This window comes from Pelodiscus sinensis, chromosome 1, assembly GCF_049634645.1.
Source record: "Pelodiscus sinensis isolate JC-2024 chromosome 1, ASM4963464v1, whole genome shotgun sequence".
Classification (NCBI taxonomy): domain Eukaryota; kingdom Metazoa; phylum Chordata; order Testudines; family Trionychidae; genus Pelodiscus; species Pelodiscus sinensis.
The window spans coordinates 4,457,447-4,478,141 of record NC_134711.1 but is presented as its reverse complement, the minus strand read 5'-3'; the positions used below and the strand labels follow the sequence as shown (position 1 = coordinate 4,478,141).

General features: G+C 43.7%; 1 protein-coding gene across 5 annotated transcripts in view; it reads left to right on the top strand.

The window, feature by feature from the left end:
* Positions 1–20,695, top strand: part of AHCYL2 (adenosylhomocysteinase like 2) — a 175,186-nt gene that overhangs the window by 103,536 nt on the left and 50,955 nt on the right. For 2 of the 5 annotated variants that reach the window (XM_075925413.1, XM_006120332.4), the window contains exon 2: positions 8,603–8,711. In XM_075925413.1, coding sequence (XP_075781528.1) covers positions 8,603–8,711 — 109 coding nt within the window. Of the gene's footprint in view, positions 1–3,948; positions 4,092–8,602; positions 8,712–14,154; positions 14,272–20,695 lie in introns of those variants that run through there. The other 3 variants (XM_014572142.3, XM_075925410.1, XM_006120333.4) reach the window with 3 other exon arrangements.

The window sequence follows — 20,695 nt, the reverse complement described above, 5'->3', positions numbered from 1 at the left end:
ATTAACACCACACATCTCTGATTTCATGTAGGAAAGTGGAATAGGATATAAAGCATCTCTCCTGGTTACCAGGGTCTTGCGTATTGTTTTCCTTTCATGAAAAGTGATGGGATCTTAGTCGCTGGGAACTCTTCACAAGTTTAGTGGCTAAAGCACAGTTTTGGGAGTAAGGAGGCAGGAGTCCTGGGTTCACTTCCAGTCTTTGCTCACTATGTGCTCTGGCAAGTTGCATACCTGTCTCTGACTCTATTTTTCCATCTGTTAATAGGATAATACCTTCCTCGCCGGAGTAGTGGGAGCACTCAATAAAGCACTTTATAGCACTTCCTATTAGTATATCTCAAAGGGCAAAGTATTATCATAATAATCATGCTGGTCATAACCACTGTAGGTGAAGTTGCCAAAGAGTTTCCATTTTAATCCTGTTATTTACACATCTTCATAACTTTCTAAATGTTTTGGGAGGCTAATCACTTGTTCTCTGCCTTAAGTTTGTCATTTTGATAGAACTTTTTGGGAAGTTTGAATAAAATCATTTAACCCTGTTGAGTGTTCTGAGAGGCTGGGAATTTTCCCATTGGAAAGAGAAGTTCTTACCATGTTTCTCACAAGGAATAACTAAATAATAGCTAGACTATGAAACATCTAACCTGGCATGTATAGAGAACTTAGTGATTGTTACATACCAATTAGCTGTAGAGTACAGGCAGTCCCCGGGTTACATGGATCCGACTTACATCGGATCCCTACTTACAAACGGGGTGAGGCACCCCCGCACTAGCTGCTTCCCCCCAGCAGACCAGGGAGACGCGAAGCTAGCGCCCCCCCAGCAGACCAGGGAGATGTGGAGCGGCTTTTCTCAGCAGACACTTCAGCTTGAGAATAAAGGACTGAGGGAAATGAGGTGTGGGAGAATAAAACTGAGCTCTGGAGAAATGTTTGGCTAGAGTTTTCCCCTACAATATGTACCAGTTCCGACGTACATACAAATTCAACTTAAGAACAAACCTACAGTCCCTATCTTGTACGTAACCCGGGGACTGCCTGTACTCGAAAGCTTGCCCCGTTTTGTTTCCACAAGTCCGTTTGCTGTGGAGCAAGGAATTTACAAATTCCATTAGCAAATCCCCATAAACATGTAGGCTGCACAAAATTAGTATCCACTGTTTCTTTTTCTTTGTTCCTTAAAAGAAACTAGAGCTGTTAAGTGAAAAAAGCTAATGTTACTGCAAGCACTGTTTCCAAAATCAAGTACTCAAGACATTTCCAAAGTTATTTCTTCCTTCAGCATTTGCTCCTGTATATTACACACTGTTTTTATTGGTATACAGTAATGATACATTAAGGTTTACAATTAACAAAGCGAACAAGAATAAAAAATATTCCATACACACAACATGATCACTTAGAGGTTGTAATCTGGTCCTCCGACAATGTTCGAGTCTAAACATACAGACTCATAGACTTTTAGGGTAGAAGGAACCATCATGATCATCTAGTCCACCCTCCGATACATTGCACTGTTAAAAGCTCTTTTGTTTTTGTAGAACAAATGATTCATAATGTGTGTTAACCATGATCTTTAGCTGTGGTCCAATGCTGGACTTTAGTAGGACTGCTTATGGTTCTCTACATTTTGTGGTTCTCTACATCAAGGAACAAGCATGCTGCAACCTTTTTTCCTGGCAAGATGGTTAAGTTGTTTTTAGATTATAGGCGGTGTTAAGCTTTGGTGTCTTAATCTCTCTCTTTGCTGAATAAAGTGGTGTTTTTTATATTGAAAGTGCTGTTTGAGTGAATTTTCTTGATGTAAAATCTTAGTAGAGACATGGCGCATATAACTTTAACTTCACTCTGTTTAATGGAGGTCAACCTTATATCCTCTACTTGTTTACCTTGAATAGCTATGTCAAGGTAAAAAAAAGTCTTCTTTAGGATTTTACATTAAGACCATAAAATCACACCTTTTTCGTTATGGAGAACTAGCCTGAGATGCAGCAGTGGTGTTAAGCCCAATGTCCTGGTAAATTTCCTGGTGGAATAATTTTGTGCCTTTCAAATCCCCTGTGCACTTTCAGTTGAATATAATCTATTTCTTCACTTTGTCCTAAGCTGTGGGGTGGTGTTCCATTAAACAGCTGCACCATTTTGCTCTAGAACTGCAGTAGCTAACATTCAGCAGTGAATGAAACTGAATATTATAACACCCAAATTTCATAGTGGTGGAGTGTTGTCTAATGCTTAAAGCAAAGGAGGAGGAGCTAGGGTTCCCAGGTATGCAGTAATTCTTACTGTTTACGTGTTTGGAGATCCTCTTACGGAAACGTGCTATAGAAGAGCAACATTCCATTACTGGAACTCAGGGCAGGATCTGGTGAGAGCATAGAGTACTGGGGGAAGGTGGAAAACTAGGTGCACTTTGCCATATTTGTTTAGACTTTGCCATTAACTAATCCAGTTGTGTACTATTACTCTCCTAGTATAAAATATTCTGGCCAAACACACTGATGTTGTGAGCAGCCAATAGCCTTGACCATGTCCATGTCAGAGTAGCTGGCTGTGGAATGATGATCTTACCCATTAAGAAAGAAAATGAAAATCTCTCTTGTTTCAAGTCTGGTATTACACATGAGGAAACCTGTGCTTAGGAAATGTGTGACACAGCTGTGCCCCTGTATGACACTAGCATGAGTGCTGTTTGCCAGTGCCTTTCTGTGCCTGTTTTGTCCCTTCTCCTTTTCCCCTTTCCCACACGAAGGACGGGGGGAGGGGAGGGTATCTCTAATAGGGATGTGAACGACTAGTCGCTTCCTTTCCCCCTTGCTGGCTCTATCAGAAAGAGGCAGCAAAGGGTGGGGGGAGAAAGGGGTGCTTCAAAGCGGCAGCGCCATGTGGAGCCTGGGACCAGACCCTGCCGTTTTAAAACACTGACCCCAGGTTCCATGTGGCACTGCCGCTTCAAAATGCCACAGGAGCACGGGGCCAGCAGGGGACTACTTGAGTCCCCCGCTGGCCCTGTGCTTCCCTCAGTGCTTTCACCTTTGAAGTGTAGCTAGGTGAAAGATGGTTTCAACAAAAATACCTGATACACTTGACATGACATCACAATTGACATTACATCTTATTTAGAAAATACCGGACATGTCTATTTTCTCAATTGGTTTCCCGAACAGAAAGCTCAAATACTGGATCATCCGGTTCCAAACCGGACACCTGGCCACCCTAAGTGTAGTATCAGCCCTGGGGCTGTTGCTACACTTCAAAGGCGAAAGCTCCCTTATCGACTATTCGATTAGCTGATTAATCTAAATTTAACATTCCTAATCTCTAACATAGCAACAGAGGGATTCTGAAGCAGCAGCAGCAGCTATGTGTTCGTCTTGTCCCCCCAAGTGACCCTGTGCATTCGGAGGGCTTGACCTTCCCAAGGACAGAGAGCTCTGTGCTTGCTGCCATAGGGGGTTAACATCATTTGAAAAACATTTACCAAGCCAACAAATGCCCTCATTGTTTTAGTTGCCCATTAGTTAATTTTGTTCTAATGAGGCTCAGTTAATGTAATCATCTGACATTGGGAAAGGGAGGTGGGGGCGAACCCAAGTTAAAAAGAGCCTTATTAGCAAGTTAATTATAGCAAGCAAGAAAATGTACCGGTTATATAAATAAGCAATTGTTATGCATGCACAAGTCAGGCCATGTTAGAAACTGCTGCTAATGGGTTAGAGGTCAGGGAACATTGTAACCCGGTGTAAAACAAAAAAGAAAAAAATGCTGGGACTTGTTTGTTAGATGCTAGCAGAAATGCCTCATTAAATCTTGGGGTTCTTCCCTGCCAAATGGGCTATTGGAGAGGGAGCTAGAAACCCAGGCAAGTCTAACCCTCTCCTTACCTGCCCTCCTCCACTCCCCTCCACCCCCCAGTAAAAAAGAGACTTGAAACCAGAGCAGACAGGATTTCTGATGCTGGATGTATAAATGAATGGCCAGAAAGGACACTGGACTGGAAGGATTGCAGAAGGGCTGTAGCTAGTGACGCTATGCCGAACAAGAAGAAATACAAAGTGAATGGCGATTCAGGGATTAAAGCCCAGGTGAGGGCAACCTTTAGGTACTGTACTGTAGACTTTCTAGAACAACGTGCAATTGTTTGTCTTTCTCTCCAGTCACTTACTTTTGGTATCGGCTAAGCCCCTTCACCTGGTGTGAATGCAGCATAGTCTCCAGAGAATGCATCTGTGTCTGTCCATTTCCTCTTGGGAATGGGGGTTTAACTGCTGCTGCTTGAGCTGAACTTGTTATTTTAGAGCTGTTCAGTCGTTTCTCTTCAGACCGTGCCGTGCTGTGGGAGGGTAGAATGGACATCGGGGGCGGGGAGGTTGTATAGGACAAACCAGTATGTGAAAGCCAGAGCTGCTGATGGCCATACATGCTATTGAACTTTGTGAATCGGTGCAGAGCTGGTCTTAAAATGGGACTCGTAGGCAGCATCCTTGGGAAGAGAGGAGCTTTATCTCACTTCTTTACAAAGAAGTGAGCATGCACCTGCATTTAGAAATCATTAACCCTTGTGGCTCTGGTAACAATTCCAGTCTGAATCATTCCTTCCTGCCACCGATCTACATGGCTGTTAGAAGCAGTGTATATATAACCACAAGTGGTCAAAGCAGATCAGTCTCCTAAATCCAAATGGTTGTAGGTTTTAAGGGTCTCAGAATTTATCACCTGAGCATAAACTCTCCTGGAACACTGTTACCTTGAGAGGGACTTTTATTCCTTGGGATAAACAAGACCTACATGTAATCAGTATCCTTGCTTGTGTTGGTCTCAAATAGCAAGGGAGAAACCTGATTACAGAGTATGGGGGTAGCTTGTCTCAGGTGCAGCCAGAAAACAGCTCTTTCTCGGGGTAGCACAGCATTGTGGAGACAAGCTGTGAATTAATAGTGTTTTAAATTAGAATTATGGTCTGACAATGAAGGTTAAAAATCTCACTTAGTCGGTAGGGCATGCCTCTATTGCAGAGATTTCAATTCTAAACTGCACTCCTGATCTAGAAATTGACATTTTAAAAAAAATCATACCTCCACAAAATATGATTGTGTATATCACCATCATGTTGTGTGTACACATATAGGTAAGAAATACACATATAACATGAAACTAAACTAAGCTGGTTCCAGTAATTGTCCTACGGAAACTAAATTTGAGTTACTGACCTACACAGGACTGTGAATAAGAGTGGAAAGATATAGTTACATCAGAGGCACTTGGTGAAATGTTATGCTAGTTACAGCACAACTGATGTCTGGACAGGAAGATGTATCATCACTATAGTGCTGCTCTTGGTTTCGTAGATAACTGCCATATTTTGGGGTTCAGTGCCTTGTTGTAGTCAGTCACTCTTGACTTGCGTCAGGATTCTTGAGTTAGAGCCGAGATGTGGTAAGTAACATGACCTGGGTTCTAGTGCTGCGTAACTTAGTCACTAGTTTACTCTCTAATTTGGCCAAGTCACTTACATTCCTGTGTTACTTTGGAAAAAGTGCTTTGAGAGACCTATAATATATGATTGCACTCTTTACAGTATTTTCGTTGAAAATCCTTGAACAGATGTGCAGTAGAATTTTAACAGAAGGTTGCTTTTGTTCTGTATTGTGCAATTCAAGTTATTTGTCCTTATTAGTAGCCTTTTAGCATATCTAACTTTTCCTAGAGCATCATTTGCTGCCAATAATCTGATGGGGTGAAGCTCCTCCGGTCATTGAGGGAGCTGTCTGAGTGAAAAGAGCATTTTTATAGAAAAACAGCAATCTGTGTGTACGCACACACCCACCAGTGTGACACGCGCACACAGTAGTGTGCCTAGAATCATTTTCACAAGGAGTAGAGTTGCTTGAAGGCTGGATGTGGAACCTGATTCTCACCTTACTTTGAATGACCACTTGCAGTTTTCTGTTTGTTGTCAGATGTTCAGTAAATGCTAGCTGTAGGATTATCAGAGGAAGTACCTGGGTGGTTGTCGCAAACCTTCTTACAAGCCTTTCTGCCATAGCTGTGACTGCAGATGAATAATTTTTTTAGCCCCATGGCCTTGCCAAAGTTCCCAAACAGTTCTCTGCATTCCCCCTGGAAACCTGAAAGATCCCCAGATCAGCCCCAGTAATCCCTACCTGCTTACCAGGCTTCATGTCATGGCCATGTTCTGATGAAGTGGTCTAGTCTGACCTAGTCAGGATCCCTAATAAATTGTACAGAGGAACCACTGGTTAGTGATATATTGTTCCTTCCCTGCACTTGCTAATGCAAGCAGTGAGAGAGTGGGATTGTAAGGTGAGCAGTCCCTTGTGGCAATATAGAGCATTACAGCTTAAGATACTGTCCTTCAATTTGAGCTGCTCCCAGAAAGGAGTCAAGTACCAGGCAGTTAGGAGAAATCCTTAAACAAAACTAACTACTTGAAATATCTTAAAAGGTTAATCATTCCCACTAATGGTTTTACAGTGCTTTGAAGATGTAGATGCTTAACCTTATTGTTTAGATCCTCTCTTGGTGCAGAGTGTTTCCTGTGAAATCAATGGAGCTTTGATGATTTATACCAGTGAAGAATCTGGCCCTTTATTCTTAATTTTCAAGTGAAGAATTATTTCCCATTTCAGTAAGAGAGCGCTAACATGTTAGCACGCAAAAAATGTTAAAAATTAGCTAGCATAAAAAACATATCTGTGACTAATAGACATGTGCTCTGCAATGTTTGCTAAATTGTGGCATACTACTAGTGATTGGAATAGGGAAGTAGACTACTTAGTGTCTGTCCTTGATGCTGCCACTGAATTGCTTTGTAATCTTGCAAGAGTCAGATGAAGTCTTCGTTTTAATTTCCCTGTTTGTTTAAAGTTGAGTCCCCACCTCAGATGTTAGCTCAGTGCTTGAAGAGCACCTTGTGCTCGGGGTGAACATTTGCTAGAGAAGTGTAGCTAGGAAAATGAGAAACTCGGATTGCTTTTGTGTGTTCTAAATAAGTTGAATTTCTATTTAATAAAGAGCCTTTTGCTGAAAGCTATAAGATGCACCTTTTTAGAGGCTTGAAGGGTCTGGGAGTAGGCAGTGAGTGATGGAGCTGTCTCTGGTAGCCCGCCAGTAAAAAAAAAAAATCTGGTCCTGTTGGTAGCTGTTACTATCCAACGTATGTTTTGCCTACGTACAATATGGTTTCAGTCAGTCCCTATCACATCCATAAAGGGGTTGAAGCACATTGGCAGAAGAGGATGGTGAGCCTTTTCTGTAATGCTTCCAGTGTGGTTTTACTCTGAATCGTGTCTATATAAAAATGGTGCCATCGTAGCAGCTCTGTCTGCTTCATGTGGTCAGAAGAGATCTGCTGACCTGATGAACTAAAAATAAGTTTTGATTTCTGTTAGCTTGGCAAGACAACTCAAGGAGACCCCCCCCCCCCCCCCCCCCGTGTACTAGATAGAATAATTTTCCATCTTCCAGTCTGTTGTATATAAACTCACTGAAATTAATGGGATTGCCCAATTGTTGCTAAGAGCCTAACATAGCCGGTAGGATTTTGATTATTGGTGGTGATGCCTGAGATGGAAGAAAGTTTGCTTGAGTCTCAGATCCCAGACTATCTGCCGGGCTGGCAGTTACCACTCTCTTCCCATCATTTTATTAGTTAAACAAACACATCTATTCACAGGGGGAGAATAAAGACTGGTCCACACCATACAGCGTTTATACCACAGTTCACTACTAGCGCGTTGCCTGTAAGTGTCAGAATATTAGTTTCAGTATCTTGGCCAAATTCTGATCTGGAGAATTACAGTTTTCTAACAGAAATTTCCTATGGGAGTGTCCGCTGTAAGTGGTGTCTTTCACTTTTTGACCTGTTACATAAGAGTTTCCTGTACGGTGTTAAGCAGCTGTTGTTTTCCACCCTAGAGAAGATGATGTGATCCTTTCTTTACTGTATGATCCAGCTATTACTTTGTTCTCCTTTTTGACTTTGTGGCAACCACATTTAGATGGTCAAGAGGCTGGGTGTTTCTACAAGTGCCACACCCCAGAATTGCAATAGCCACATCTTCTATGGCAAATCCTAAATAATCCATTGTGTGAGCGATTGCTGTGAAGGTTGTTTTATTTCGGCCATTTAGTATTTTGTAGAGCAGGTAGCTAGCATCCCACACTCTCCATATTTCTTGTCAGACCTCTGCTCGATAAAATAATCTTCAATTCTACAGACTTTTGAGGGCCTCTGTTATGACTGATAACCTGCACTGTTTTCAGTTTTAGAAAAAACAAGTTACTGGAACAGAAATATCTTTATTCTTCTAACTTGTGTGCCCGTTGGTAAAAGTGATTTAATCCTGAGTTTGCAGTGTTTGTGAAGGAGAAATGGGCTTACGCTATGTGTGCTAAGATACACCCAAATTAATACCTCTATTATGTAATAGAAACTGCTTCTCTATCTCCACTGAAATAATGTGACTAGCCCCTCACAATGTAGTCTTTGAGGCGGTTAGGATTAGCTTATTCTGTCAGGCAATGTTGTTGGCTTTTTTTATACTACATATAACTGGGAGTTCTTTCTTAACAGATCCAGTTTGCTGACCAAAAGCAAGAATTTAACAAGCGACCAACGAAGATTGGTCGCCGTTCTCTGTCCCGGTCCATCTCTCAATCATCTACAGATAGCTACAGCTCAGGTAGGTACCATTGCCGGCTCCCTTATGTTCATGTTCCTCTCTAATTTGCAAGTGCTTTTTTGTCTATATGTCTGCTGGGCCTTCGCTTGCAGCTTGGGGATCTCGTAGTTTCTCCTTTATTACCTCTATGAGATTTAGGAAGGGAGGCAAAGAGAGGATGTGCTGCAATTTTCTTGATTCTATATACAGTTGGCTCTTGGATACTAAACTAAATGGATTTCTTATGCAGAGTCAGATTTAAAACTCAAATTTAGGCTTTCCTGTCTCTCTCTAAACACGCTGCTCCCTCTCAAATCCTTTATATGTCTTTCTAGCTCCTTTGGCCTTCCCAGTCTTTGTGCAACTTCACACTCAGATTATGGCTGTACTTGTATTTTATCTTGTTCCTCCATGTGAGCTGTGCTGATTGATCTTTAAGTATGTGTCAGGGTTCCATTATAGTCACTTGTGTGCACAAGATCGGTCTTTTGAACACAGAAACTTAATAGGCAGCAGGTTTGTCAGAAGCGGGGAATGGGCAACAGATTGGGTCACATGATAATTCCGTTCTGTTTGTTCCCTCTGAAGCACCTGGCGTTGGCCACCGTGGGCAGACAGGACACTGGGCTTGAGATCTTTGGTCTGACCCAGTGTGGCCGTTCTTATGTATGTTCTTTTGTTATGAACAGCAGCGTCCACTAGAGCTGCACATGCTTAATCTATACGAAGGCATAAAGGGTGGAGTGGCTCAGTTCCATCTGCCTATGGTTGTGCGATAGAACCTAGTGCATGTCAAAGCTGCTACTCTATAGCTCCAACTAAACCTCTCAGAAATCTTAACAATAAATAAAATGAGTCCTCTTTTGCTTCCTTTGAAGAACCGCTATGAATGAACTCAGCCTGTTTGGAGTGATTTTTTTCCCTGTTCAGGATGCCTTAACACAGCAAACTCTAAGCCTGTGGGCTTCAAGTCCTACCCTTCCTGCAGTAGGCTAATTCCATTAATATAGGCGTAGTGGATATCTCTTCTGTTCGGGACAGAGTCATATATGGTAGGTACCAGGTGTGCTGGTGGTTCTCTTTCAGGAGATGCAAGCTATGAGATGCACAACAGAGTCGTCATTTGTTGGAGCAATCCTTGAAGGTCTTTTTGGACCTCAGGGAGACAGATACCAGGTAACAAACAGATGATCTTCCAAAAGCCAGTCCAGAGAAGATGGCACTGAGAAAATATTGAGCCATCACCTGCAATATCAAAGTTCAGCACTAAGAGAGGTTTCCCTGAACACAAGGGCAAAGACTCCAGCGGGAGCTCTGTGTCTTCCCACAAGAAACGACCATGTAAGACTTGAGAGGGAAAACTACTGGGCATCACAGAACATGAAAGAGATAGTGATAGGGGATCACCTACCACTTTAGCACCGAGAGAAAGTGATGACAACCTTCAGCATGTATGTCTTCAACAGAATCACTGCGGATGCTGAGCACGCCCCTGGAAGAATTTAGAACTGAGGTACTTAGCAGTATCGAGCAGACCCTGCTACCAAAAATGCCATTCACCTCAGTGCTGCTCCTCTTCTCTGTCACTGGACAGGATATTTGTATCTTCTTTAAGCAGAGAATCCTCTCCCTAGATATCCCTGGGTAATGCAATAGAAAGATCTTGGTGGCTATGGCTCTCCCTATAGAACTCAGCCACCATCACATCAGCAATGTCTCTGGACTGGCCAATTTCAAATAAGCCTGCTATAACTCTCTGGCATGCTGCTGTGGCTCTATTGAGCTTGGTGAAATTTGCCTTCATAAGCTTCTAGGAGCCAATCTCTATCTCGTTTTGGGAAGAGAGTGTCACTAATGGCCCTTGTTAGCACATTTAAACAGATTCACACTTCATATTTCTAACTTCATATGCCAGAATGATAAATGCACAGAAATAGAATGTACACATTCAGCAGATTGTAGCTTTTCAACTGGCATGTTACATGGTGCATTTTTCCTAATGCATCTTCAAGTTGTGCATATTCATATTAATATTTATAAAGCAGGGGGAAGTGTGACGCACCACACAACTCCTTTTTGGGTCAGGATCTCTGCAATTACAAAACTGAAATTTCAGATTTAAACAGCTGAAATCGTATTTGTAATTTTAAAAATCCTTTGACTGTGAAATTGACCAAAATGGACCATGAATTTGGTAGGCATGACCTTTGGAAGTCACCTCAGCCGTACCGCTGGGTGTGGTCTGCCATAAGCAAATATGTAGTAACCAACCAGAAGGGGTTGCTATGGAATTCTATCATAGAACCATTGCTTCACTTATGAGGGACTCCCACAATAGACCTATTCATTACAGAATACGTCCGCTTCTGACTGAACTTTTGCTCCAGAGAGGGCTTCTTACTAGACATCTTCTTGTTACAATGGTCTCGATCTCCTATATGCCTTTCCACCAATTCCCCTGATACCCAGAATAACATCCCAAATCAGACTGAGCAAGGTCACGCTGATTGTGCTTTACCGACCAAGGCACACTGGACTGTTAGACTGATTGCAAATGTGCAGCCCACCCCATGTCCATCTCCCAGTCTACCCAAATGCGATACCTAAAAATCATGGTCAACTAATGCACCCAAAGCTGCAATTGTGGCACCTGACTTCTTAGATGTTGGCTGGTTGAATATTACTAAGAAGGACAACATACAATGGCAACATACAAAAACCTGTAGGGGAACACTTCAGTCTTCCTGGACACACAATTGCAGATCTAAAGGTAGCCATCCTGCAGCAAAAAAACTTTAGGACCAGACTTCAAAGAGAAACTGCTGAGCTACACTTCATCTTCAAGTTTGACACAATCAATTCTGGATTAAACAAAGACTGTGAATGGCTCGCTAACTACAAAAGCAGCTTCTCCTCTCTTGGAATTCACACCTCTAGATCAGCTACTAGAAGTGGGCCTCGTCCTCCTTGATTGGATCCACCTCGTCATCTCCAGCCTGATTCTGGCTTGCATATTTATACCTGCCTCTGGATATTTCCACTACATGCATCTGACGAAGTGGGTCTTTGCCCACGAAAGCTGATGCTCCAACACTTCGGTTAGTCTATAAGGTGCCACAGGACTCCTCACCGCTTTTGCAGATTCAGACTAACACGGCTACCCCTTTGATAAGACGGACTGCTCTTGACAGGCTCGAGAAGGTCTCTTACCAGGCATTAAGTCGTTTACTAGAAAGCAGTCCTCCAAATGGAAAAGGCTTTTCCTTGGGCAATCCAATACAATTGGGACCCAGGAGAGATTCTGATAGCAAGGATCCTGAAATACATGCTTCACTGAAAACATGCTGGACCTATGTTTAGTTCTCTCAAATTCCACTCTGCAGTAAAATCAACTTGCCATTTGTCAATACAGTTGTGTTTAGTTTTCTAAGCATCCAGAGGTATTAAAATTCCTCAAGGGCCTCCTGTTTTACTTATTCACATATTAGAAGCCCAGTTCCCATATGGAATCTCACCATAGGCCTCATGAAAGGTGTGGAGCATCTTTTTTTCAAGGTCCTGTTGGATTGCTCAATGCTGGTTTCTGTCACCACAGCCAGGAAGTTCAGCAAGGCTAAGTCTTTATAGTCGAACCCCCTCATGCATTCTTCCATAGAGCCCAAAGTTGTGTTGAGACCGCACCCTAAATTCTTACATACAAGTGGACTGAGAATTTCACTTCAATCAATCATTTAAGCTGCCAGGTTTCTCCTGAAACAATGTTCAATGTTAGGGGAGAAGCAGCTACACGCTCCAGATTTTTCAAGAACCGTGTTCTGTTACTGTAATGTGGCAGGGCCTGTCTCTTCACCTGTTCATGGCTCTATCCCACTCATCAAAAAGAGAAGCCATCTCATGACAGAGAATCTGAGTGGATCTCAGCTGATAGATACACCGTATGTCAAATTGTTTTCCTTCCAAAATGTGTCAGTATCTGAGATCTGCAAGACATCTCCATGGAGCAACCCACTGGCTTTTGTTAAAGCTTATGATCTTGTCATGATAGACAGGTCTGATGCCAGAACAAGGAGCAATGGTCTCAAGTTACAGTGTGGGAGGTCAGGTTGGACATTAGGAAAAACTATTTCACTAGGAGGGTGGTGAAGTACTGGGATGGGTTCCCTAGGGAGGTGGTGGAATCTCCATCCTTGGAGGTTTTTAAGTCTTAGCTTGACAGGGCCCTGGCTGGGTTGATTTAGATGGGATTGGTTGTGCCTTGGGCAGTGGACTGGACTTGATGACCTCCTGAGGTCTCTTCCAGCTCTATGATGCTAAGTTGAGGAGGGCGGTGCTTCAATTATCATTTGACTAATGCAGCTGGAAATATTCTTTCCTGCTATCCAGGGAGGATACTGCTTGCCAGGCACTTAGAGTGGAATCTACGCTGATGTACTCAGAGAATTGTTACCCTATAGTAACTGGGGTGCCCACGACCGACTCCTCCATCGCTTCTATTCAGAGCGCTCAGCACCATGAGCTTTGAACTGAGGCAGGATTGTGGCTGCATCACACCTTATGCCCATGTACAGAAGCACAAGGTGGCAGCTGGGGCACGCACCTTTGACAGACTGTTATGCAAAATCTCCGATCATGCACATGAGAGGCATGATCATGGTGGGATCCACATGGACTGAAAAACCACACTTACTGTAGGGTGACTACCTTCTTTGTCTTCTCCTCCCTCTTTTGGCTCTCTGGCCTGTCTTGCTTCCCCTACGATTGGGACAGCCTCCCGTGCTGTGTAGTCCAAATGTCCTTCCTCTCTTGTCCCTTCCGCAAACCCACCCCTCTAAGAAGCCACCTACGCTGATTTCCCTGGCAGTGTCTCATACTTGAACCATTATCTCAGTTTCTCTGACTGAGATTACAACGTTTTGGGGGTAAGGGCTCTATCTGCTTCATGCTCTCTAAATAGAATCATAGGGCTGGAAGAGACCTCAGGAGTCATCGAGTCCAACCCCTGCCCAAAGCAGGACCAACCCCAACTCAGCCATCCCAGCCAGAGCTTTGTCAAGCCAGGACTTAAAAACCTCTAGGGATGGAGATTCCACCACCGCCTTAGGGAACCCATCCCAGCGCTTCACCACTTTCCTTGTGAAATAGTTTTTCCTAATATCCAGCCTAGACCTCTCCCACTGCAACTTGAGACCATTGCTCCTTGTTCTGCCATCCCCTACTGAGAACAGCCTCTCTCCATCTTCTCTGGAACCTCCCTTCAGGGAGTTGAAGGCTGCTGTCAAATCCCCCCTCACTCTTCTCTTCTGCAGACTAAATAAGCCCAAATCCTTCAGCCTCTCCTCATAGATAATAATAGATGGAGAATTCACCTTGTGGCTTGGGGGCAGCCTATTTAAAAGTGTGCTTGATCATTAATGACTGGGGGCAGTTTTTTTCTAATGTGTGGACTCTCTCTCTATTGTTGCAGAGGAGAGGCCCCAGCAGCTCAGTGTGGGCTCTTCCCTGCCACGCTCAGCACAGGCAAAGGCCAAGGAAACTCTCTCTGCCCCCAAGGAAGCAATGAAGATATGGCTAGCTCCTCCAGGTGTAGTAGGGTTTTCACCCACATGTTTGTGTTGGGCTGCTGTGTTTCTTAGTATTATAACCCACTGCTTTACTCTGGTACTGTGTGAACACTCACCCTGCGGTGGGGGGATGATCTGTTTCTCCTACAATAGCTATATTTCCTCACAGTAGGTTCCTAGGAGGTGCAGAGGAACAAATGCATGCTGTGTTCTTCCCATATAAAGATTAACCCACGGTCAGTTTTCACCATACCAGATATACAGGCAAGTATGTCTCAGCGAAGTCTCAAACCAGGTCTGGGAAACCTTTTTGGGGCTGAGGGCTGCTGCCCCAGGGACAAATCAGTCGGAGGCTGCTCACAAGTGAGAAGCCAAACAAACCCAACCCCTCCTCCCCCCGGCAAAACCCCAAGCTCTCACTGACTGGCCCCTGACTTTCCCCTCGCACACCAGAGCCTAGTGGGGCCCAGGCTAGTAGATTTTGTGTGTTCTAGACCCTCTGTAGACCTGAGCCTCGGGGGCTGGATCCAGGCAAGCCAGAGGCCGCATCCAGCCCCCGCACCTGAGGTTCCCCACCCCGTATTAAACCTAACTGTTTCCCACATGGTAACACAAGCTTTCAGCTGGCACGAACAGGATTTCTAATCAAGACCTGTGATCTAATATAACATTGCACAGTCTTTACAATACTCTTTGAGAGCTGATCAGTATTCTAATATGAATATTGAGTATGAGTGTCATTTGTACAGCTTATTAGTCTAATTAGTCTGACTAATATTTCTTCAGTTTGTGGATGCTCCAGATCCATAGCTGACAGAGCTCTGAGTGATTTCCTGTGAACTCTCCTCTGTTTCATGCCACTTCAGCTTCAGCAGTTGAATCTGTGTTCATAAAACGAATGCTAAGTGCTGGGTTAACAACCTTGGCATCTGAAGCCCTTTGTTTTCAGGATAGTAGCATCTGCAGGTTGGTGATGTCCATAAATGTGCCTCATCTTTGACCTTGAGGGACAAATTCTAGCACCAAAAGGGGAGTTCAGTTGACAGGTGCATTGAGTCCAGGCATATGTGTGCAGAATGGGTAAAGGTTATGCTGGTCTTGTGATGTAAACTCAGTCCCCCAGGAATGGGACTGAATGAGACCTTCCAGACTCATGTCATGTAAATCACCAAAGAATCATCTAAACACATCAACTTTCAGTCACTAGGCTATTGCTAGTTACAGAAGGCAATCATTCGGTCTGCTTTTTTTAAAGTGGCAAAGACCTCTCTTGTGATCGAATTTATCAAATGATCCTTTTTTAGTTAAGGTTGGGATTTCTGAAGGGATCTCTGGAGATAGGCTGCCAACAATTGAACAGAATGCCTTACCCCCTTAAATCACTTCAAAGATTCTCAGTTGTATAGGTCACTGGCATGCTATCGGGGTACCTCACAAGGAGTACTTCGTTAAAAATTCTACCACTAAACTGAAGACAGAGAGGAATTTTCCTGCTTCTAGGGCTGTGGCAACCAACCAGTTCTGAAGCAGTAGCCACTACTATTATAGCAAACTAGCCACATTATTCTGAACATGTAAATAATTTTGTGAGCCAACTAGTCACACTCAACCAGCCAAATAGCCACACGTGGTTAGCGGCTAGCGTATTGGACACCACAGTTCTAGGGTCTGCTACTTACTTGCTAACCAGCTCCTATTTGCCTCTTTGTCTGTAACCATGTCCTATTGCATACAATTTGAAGATGCTTTCCTAGATCTTCCATAACAAAGCATGAACACCTCTGGCAAAGTATGGTTTGCCCAGTGACTCTCATTGATATGTATGGCAAAAAATTGATCTTTTTTGTAATTCTGATGGATAATATTGATGTATATTTTAAATCTTTTTTTTTATTCTTATCAATTAAATGTTTCACAGATGCAAAAGTTATGGGTTTCAAGCATTTCCCCAAATTTTATCTGTTTAATTTTTCAAGAGTTGTGGGAAACTGGTGGGGAGGTGTGTGTGTCACAACAATTTACTGATCATAGACTTTTGAGATCTAAATCATACTCTCATTTTTCAGCATCTTTTTTCTTTGACTCTTGAAATTTAGATTATCATTGGTCAAAATTTGTTATTGGTTTATGTGTGTACAGTGAAATTGAAGTTTACCAACATTTACCAATAAAAATCTAATATTTCTAAGCCTACTTATATAAGAATCTAATCTCTGAATTTCATGGAAAGAAAATTCAGTTTTTGGCCCATGAAGTACTTTTATGGTTACAGCTGTATTCATAGACTCTCAGAGGATTAGTTAGGGTTGGACGATACCTTAGGAGGTCATCTAATTCAACACGTAATCAAAGCCAGACCCACCCCTACAAAATCATTCCAGCCAGGGCTTTGTCCAGCCTGGCCTTAAAAACCTCTAGTGATGGAGATTCCACCACCTACCTAGGCAACCCTTTCCAATGCTTCACTATCCTCCTAGTGAAATAGTTTTTCCTGAAATCCAACCTAGACCTCCCCCATTGCAACTTGAGACCATTGTCTTCTTTTGTTGTCTGCCATCACTGAGAACAGCCTCTCTCCATCCCCGTTGGAATCCTCACTTCAAGTAGTTGAAGGCTGCTATCAAATCCCCCCTTGTTCTTCTCTTCTTAAGACTAAATAAGACCAATTCCCTCAGCCTCTCCTCGTAGGTCATGTGCTCCAGCCACCTAATCATTTTCTTTGCTCTCTGCTGGACTCTCTCCAGTGCATCCACATCCTTGCTGTAGTGGGGGGCCCAACACTGGACAAAATACTCCAGATGTGGCCTCATCAGTGCCGAATAGAGGGAAATAATCATTCTGCTGGCAATGTTTCTACTAATGCAGCCCAATATGCCGTTAGCCTTCTTGTCAACAAGGGCACACTGATGTCTCATATCCAGCTTCTCATCCACCATAATCCCCAGGTCCTTTTCTGCACAACTGCTGCTTAGGCAGTCGGTCCCAAGCCTTTAGGAGTGCTTGGGATTCTTCTTTTCTAAGTGGAGGACTCTGCACTTGTCCTTGATAATATTATCAGATTTCTTTTGGTCCAAAAATCTAATTTGTCTAGTTCACTCTGGATCCTATCCCTCTCCCCCAATCTTAATGTCATCTGCAAACTTGCTGAAGGTGCAAACCAACCTACCATCCAGATCATTAATGAAGATGTTGAACATAACTGGTCCCAGGACTGATCCATGGGGCACTGTGCTTGATACCAGCTGTGCCAACTAGACATCGAGGTATCCTTCACTACTAGTTGAGCCTGACAATCTAGCCAGCTTTCTGTCCACCTTATAATCCATTCATCTAGGCCGTAAATTTGTTGGCTTTAATTTGTGGGCAAGAATACCATGGGACCCCATATTAGAAGCATCGCTAAAATCAAGGTACATTACATCCACAACTTTCCTCCCCATGTTCATAGAGCCAGTTATCTCATCACAGAAGGCAGTCAAGTTTTTCAGGCGTGACTTGGCCTTGGTGAATCTATGTTGACTGCTCCTGATCACCTTCCTCTCCTCCAGGTGTTTCAAAATGGATTCCTTGAGGACCTGCTCCATGATTTTTCCAGGGACTGAGGTGAGGCTGACAGGTCTGTAGTTCCCCAGATCTTCCTCCTCCCCCTTTTTAAAGATGAGCACGATATATGCCTTTCCCCAATTATCCAGGGGTACCCACTTTCCCTCGATCGCTGAGAATTTTTCAAGGATAATGGTCAGTGGCTCTGCAATCTCATCAGCCAAGTCTCTCAGCACCCTTGGATGCATTAGATCTGACCCCATGGACTTGGGCACGTGCAGCTTTTCTAAATAGTCCTTAATCTGTTCGGGTATGTCTATACTAGCTCATTAGTTCGAGCTAGGTAGGCAAATGAGGGCAACCGGAGTTGCAAATAAAGCCCGGGAATATCCCGGGCTTCATTTGCATGTTCCCAAGCGCCGCCATTTTAAAATCCCCCTTAGTCCGAACTAACTGCCCGCGGCTAGATGCAGCAGTTAAATGTTGATTCGAACTAACTCCTTAGTTCGAATGTAACGTTTAAGTGCCGCATCTAGCCGCGGGCAGTTTGTTCGGACTAAGAGGGATTTAAAAATGGCGGCGCCCGGGAACATGCAAATGAAGCCCAGGATATTTAAATCCCGGGCTTCATTTGCAACTCCGGTTGCCCTCATTTGCCTACCTAGCTGGAACTAATGAGCTAGTGTAGACATACCCTTCTTCACTATCAAGGGCTGCTCCCTTCCTCCCCATGCTGTGCTGACTTTGTGAAGACAGAGACAAATAAAGCATTGAGTACTTCAACTTTTCCCACATCATCTGTCATGAGGTTTCCTCCCCCATTCAATAAGGGTCCCACACTTTCCCTAACCACCTTCCTATTGCTAGCATACCCGTAGAATCCCTTCTTGTTCTCCTTCACATCCCTTGCTAGCTACAACTCCAGTGTGCTTTGGCCTTCTTGATTGCACCCCGGTATGGTCAAGCAATGGTTTTATACTCTCTAGTCATCTGTCCAAGTTTCCACTTCTTGTAAACTTCCTTTTTGTGTTTTAGTAAACCGAAGATGTCTATGTTAAGCCAGGCTGGTCACCTGCCATATTTGCTGTTCCTGCTACAAATTGGGATGGTTTGTTTCTAAGCCTTCAACAAGGCTTTTTTTAAACAGCCAGCCAGCTTTCCAGGCCTACTTTCCCCCCATATTCGCCTCCCAGGAAATCCTGCCCAACAGTTCCCTGAGGGAGTCAGTCTGCTTTTCTGAAGTCCAGGGTTCATATTGTGCTGCTCCCCATTCTTTCTTTTGTCAGGATCCTAAACTTAACCAGCTCATGGTCACTACTGCCTTCTGCTTCTACTTGCAGTGGCCATCTTGTGCGTCCTCTAGATATACCAAAAGTGTCACAGTCCTCTTTCCCAGCCAGCTAGCTGTAATAGTACAGCAGCTATGTGCAACTATATGACCTGGCTTTAGTCACAGTAGCAAGGGAGCACAGCCTAGTGGTCTGCATGTGGTAATCCTCTCTTTGCCAGTGACTAAGTGGCTTTGCCTTGGGCAAATCATTTAATCTCTCTGTTGGCCCCTTCTGTAAAATCAGCATAATCCTTGCCTACCTTGCAGTGGTGTTATGAGGATTAGTTAGTTAATATTTGTCCAGCGCTTTGAAGACCTTAAGGGCTAAGTATTGTTGTTGTGCACTCTATGCACATTAATTGGTTATTGAAATAAGATTAACTTAATATCTTTAATTAAAGAAGACTGAATTATTTCTCATGTTGTTTCATAACTTTAGTGGGCTCAAATAGAAAAGGAACAAGGTACATTTTATATTAGCTTATAATAGGCAATTTTGGGAGGTGCAGGTCATGGGGTAGTGTAGGTAGTGCCCTTTTTTGGAATTGACCCTAGTCAGCGACATGTTGTTGGGCCAGGATTTACTGCTGCAGTGTCCTAACAGGTCTCTGGCTCCGCTAATGAGGATAACCAGATGGCTGCTTGCGTGTTTGCCCAGTGGTGTGTGCTGTTTTGATTTATGCAATTAGTTGCTACCGCAGACCCCAAGAGAGCCCCCCCAAAGACCACAAATCAGATAAGGATCAAAGGTGCCCAGCCAGGCTTATTGTTAAGCAAAGTACAGTCATAGTTGTCAGTAAAGACTACCGAATCACTATTCACATGTACTCGTAACAAAGTACTCAGCTTCCACTGCTCCCCCCTCCCCCCGAAACTACCAACACAGCTGGATAAGAACTGTCGCTCCAAGACACCATTCTATATACAGGTACCAACAAGTTACACATTGCTGCTGATGTGTCAGGTTGCTGCCCTCTGATGTCAGGTTACCACCTTCTGACACTAGTTGGATACCACCCATCACCCTGTACCTCGTGGTTTGATTAAAACATCTCTAAGCATCATGCTGTCATTTTAGACCCTTTCCTGAACCTGGGTGTATATCTGTGGGGCGTGCGGGTACCAAGGTCTTTTTTAATGAGCTGGTATTGCCATGTGCTTTCAAGTTATGACCAGTACCAGTGACTGTTTTATACCTGGGGCAATTACCAATTAGTGTTTTACACTCTGAGCCCTGTTCGTACCAAGTTCTCTGAGCAGGGGCCTGCCTCTTGCTCACAGCTTAGCTTTGCTTTATGGTAGCCATGTTTTGCCCATCGTTAGCTAGGCCTCAAGCCAGGCCTGTGCTACATGGGCTTTTGTTTTAGGGCTTCATTGTACTACACTACACACCATATAACAAACGCTAACCCAGGAACCAATTCCTGCAACAAACCCCATTGCCACTCTGTCCATATGGGACACCATCATGATGTAACCACATCAGCCACCCCATCAAGGGCTCATTCTCCTGCACATTTACACATGTGACATATGCCATCATGTGCCAGCACTGCCCCCCTGCCAGGGAC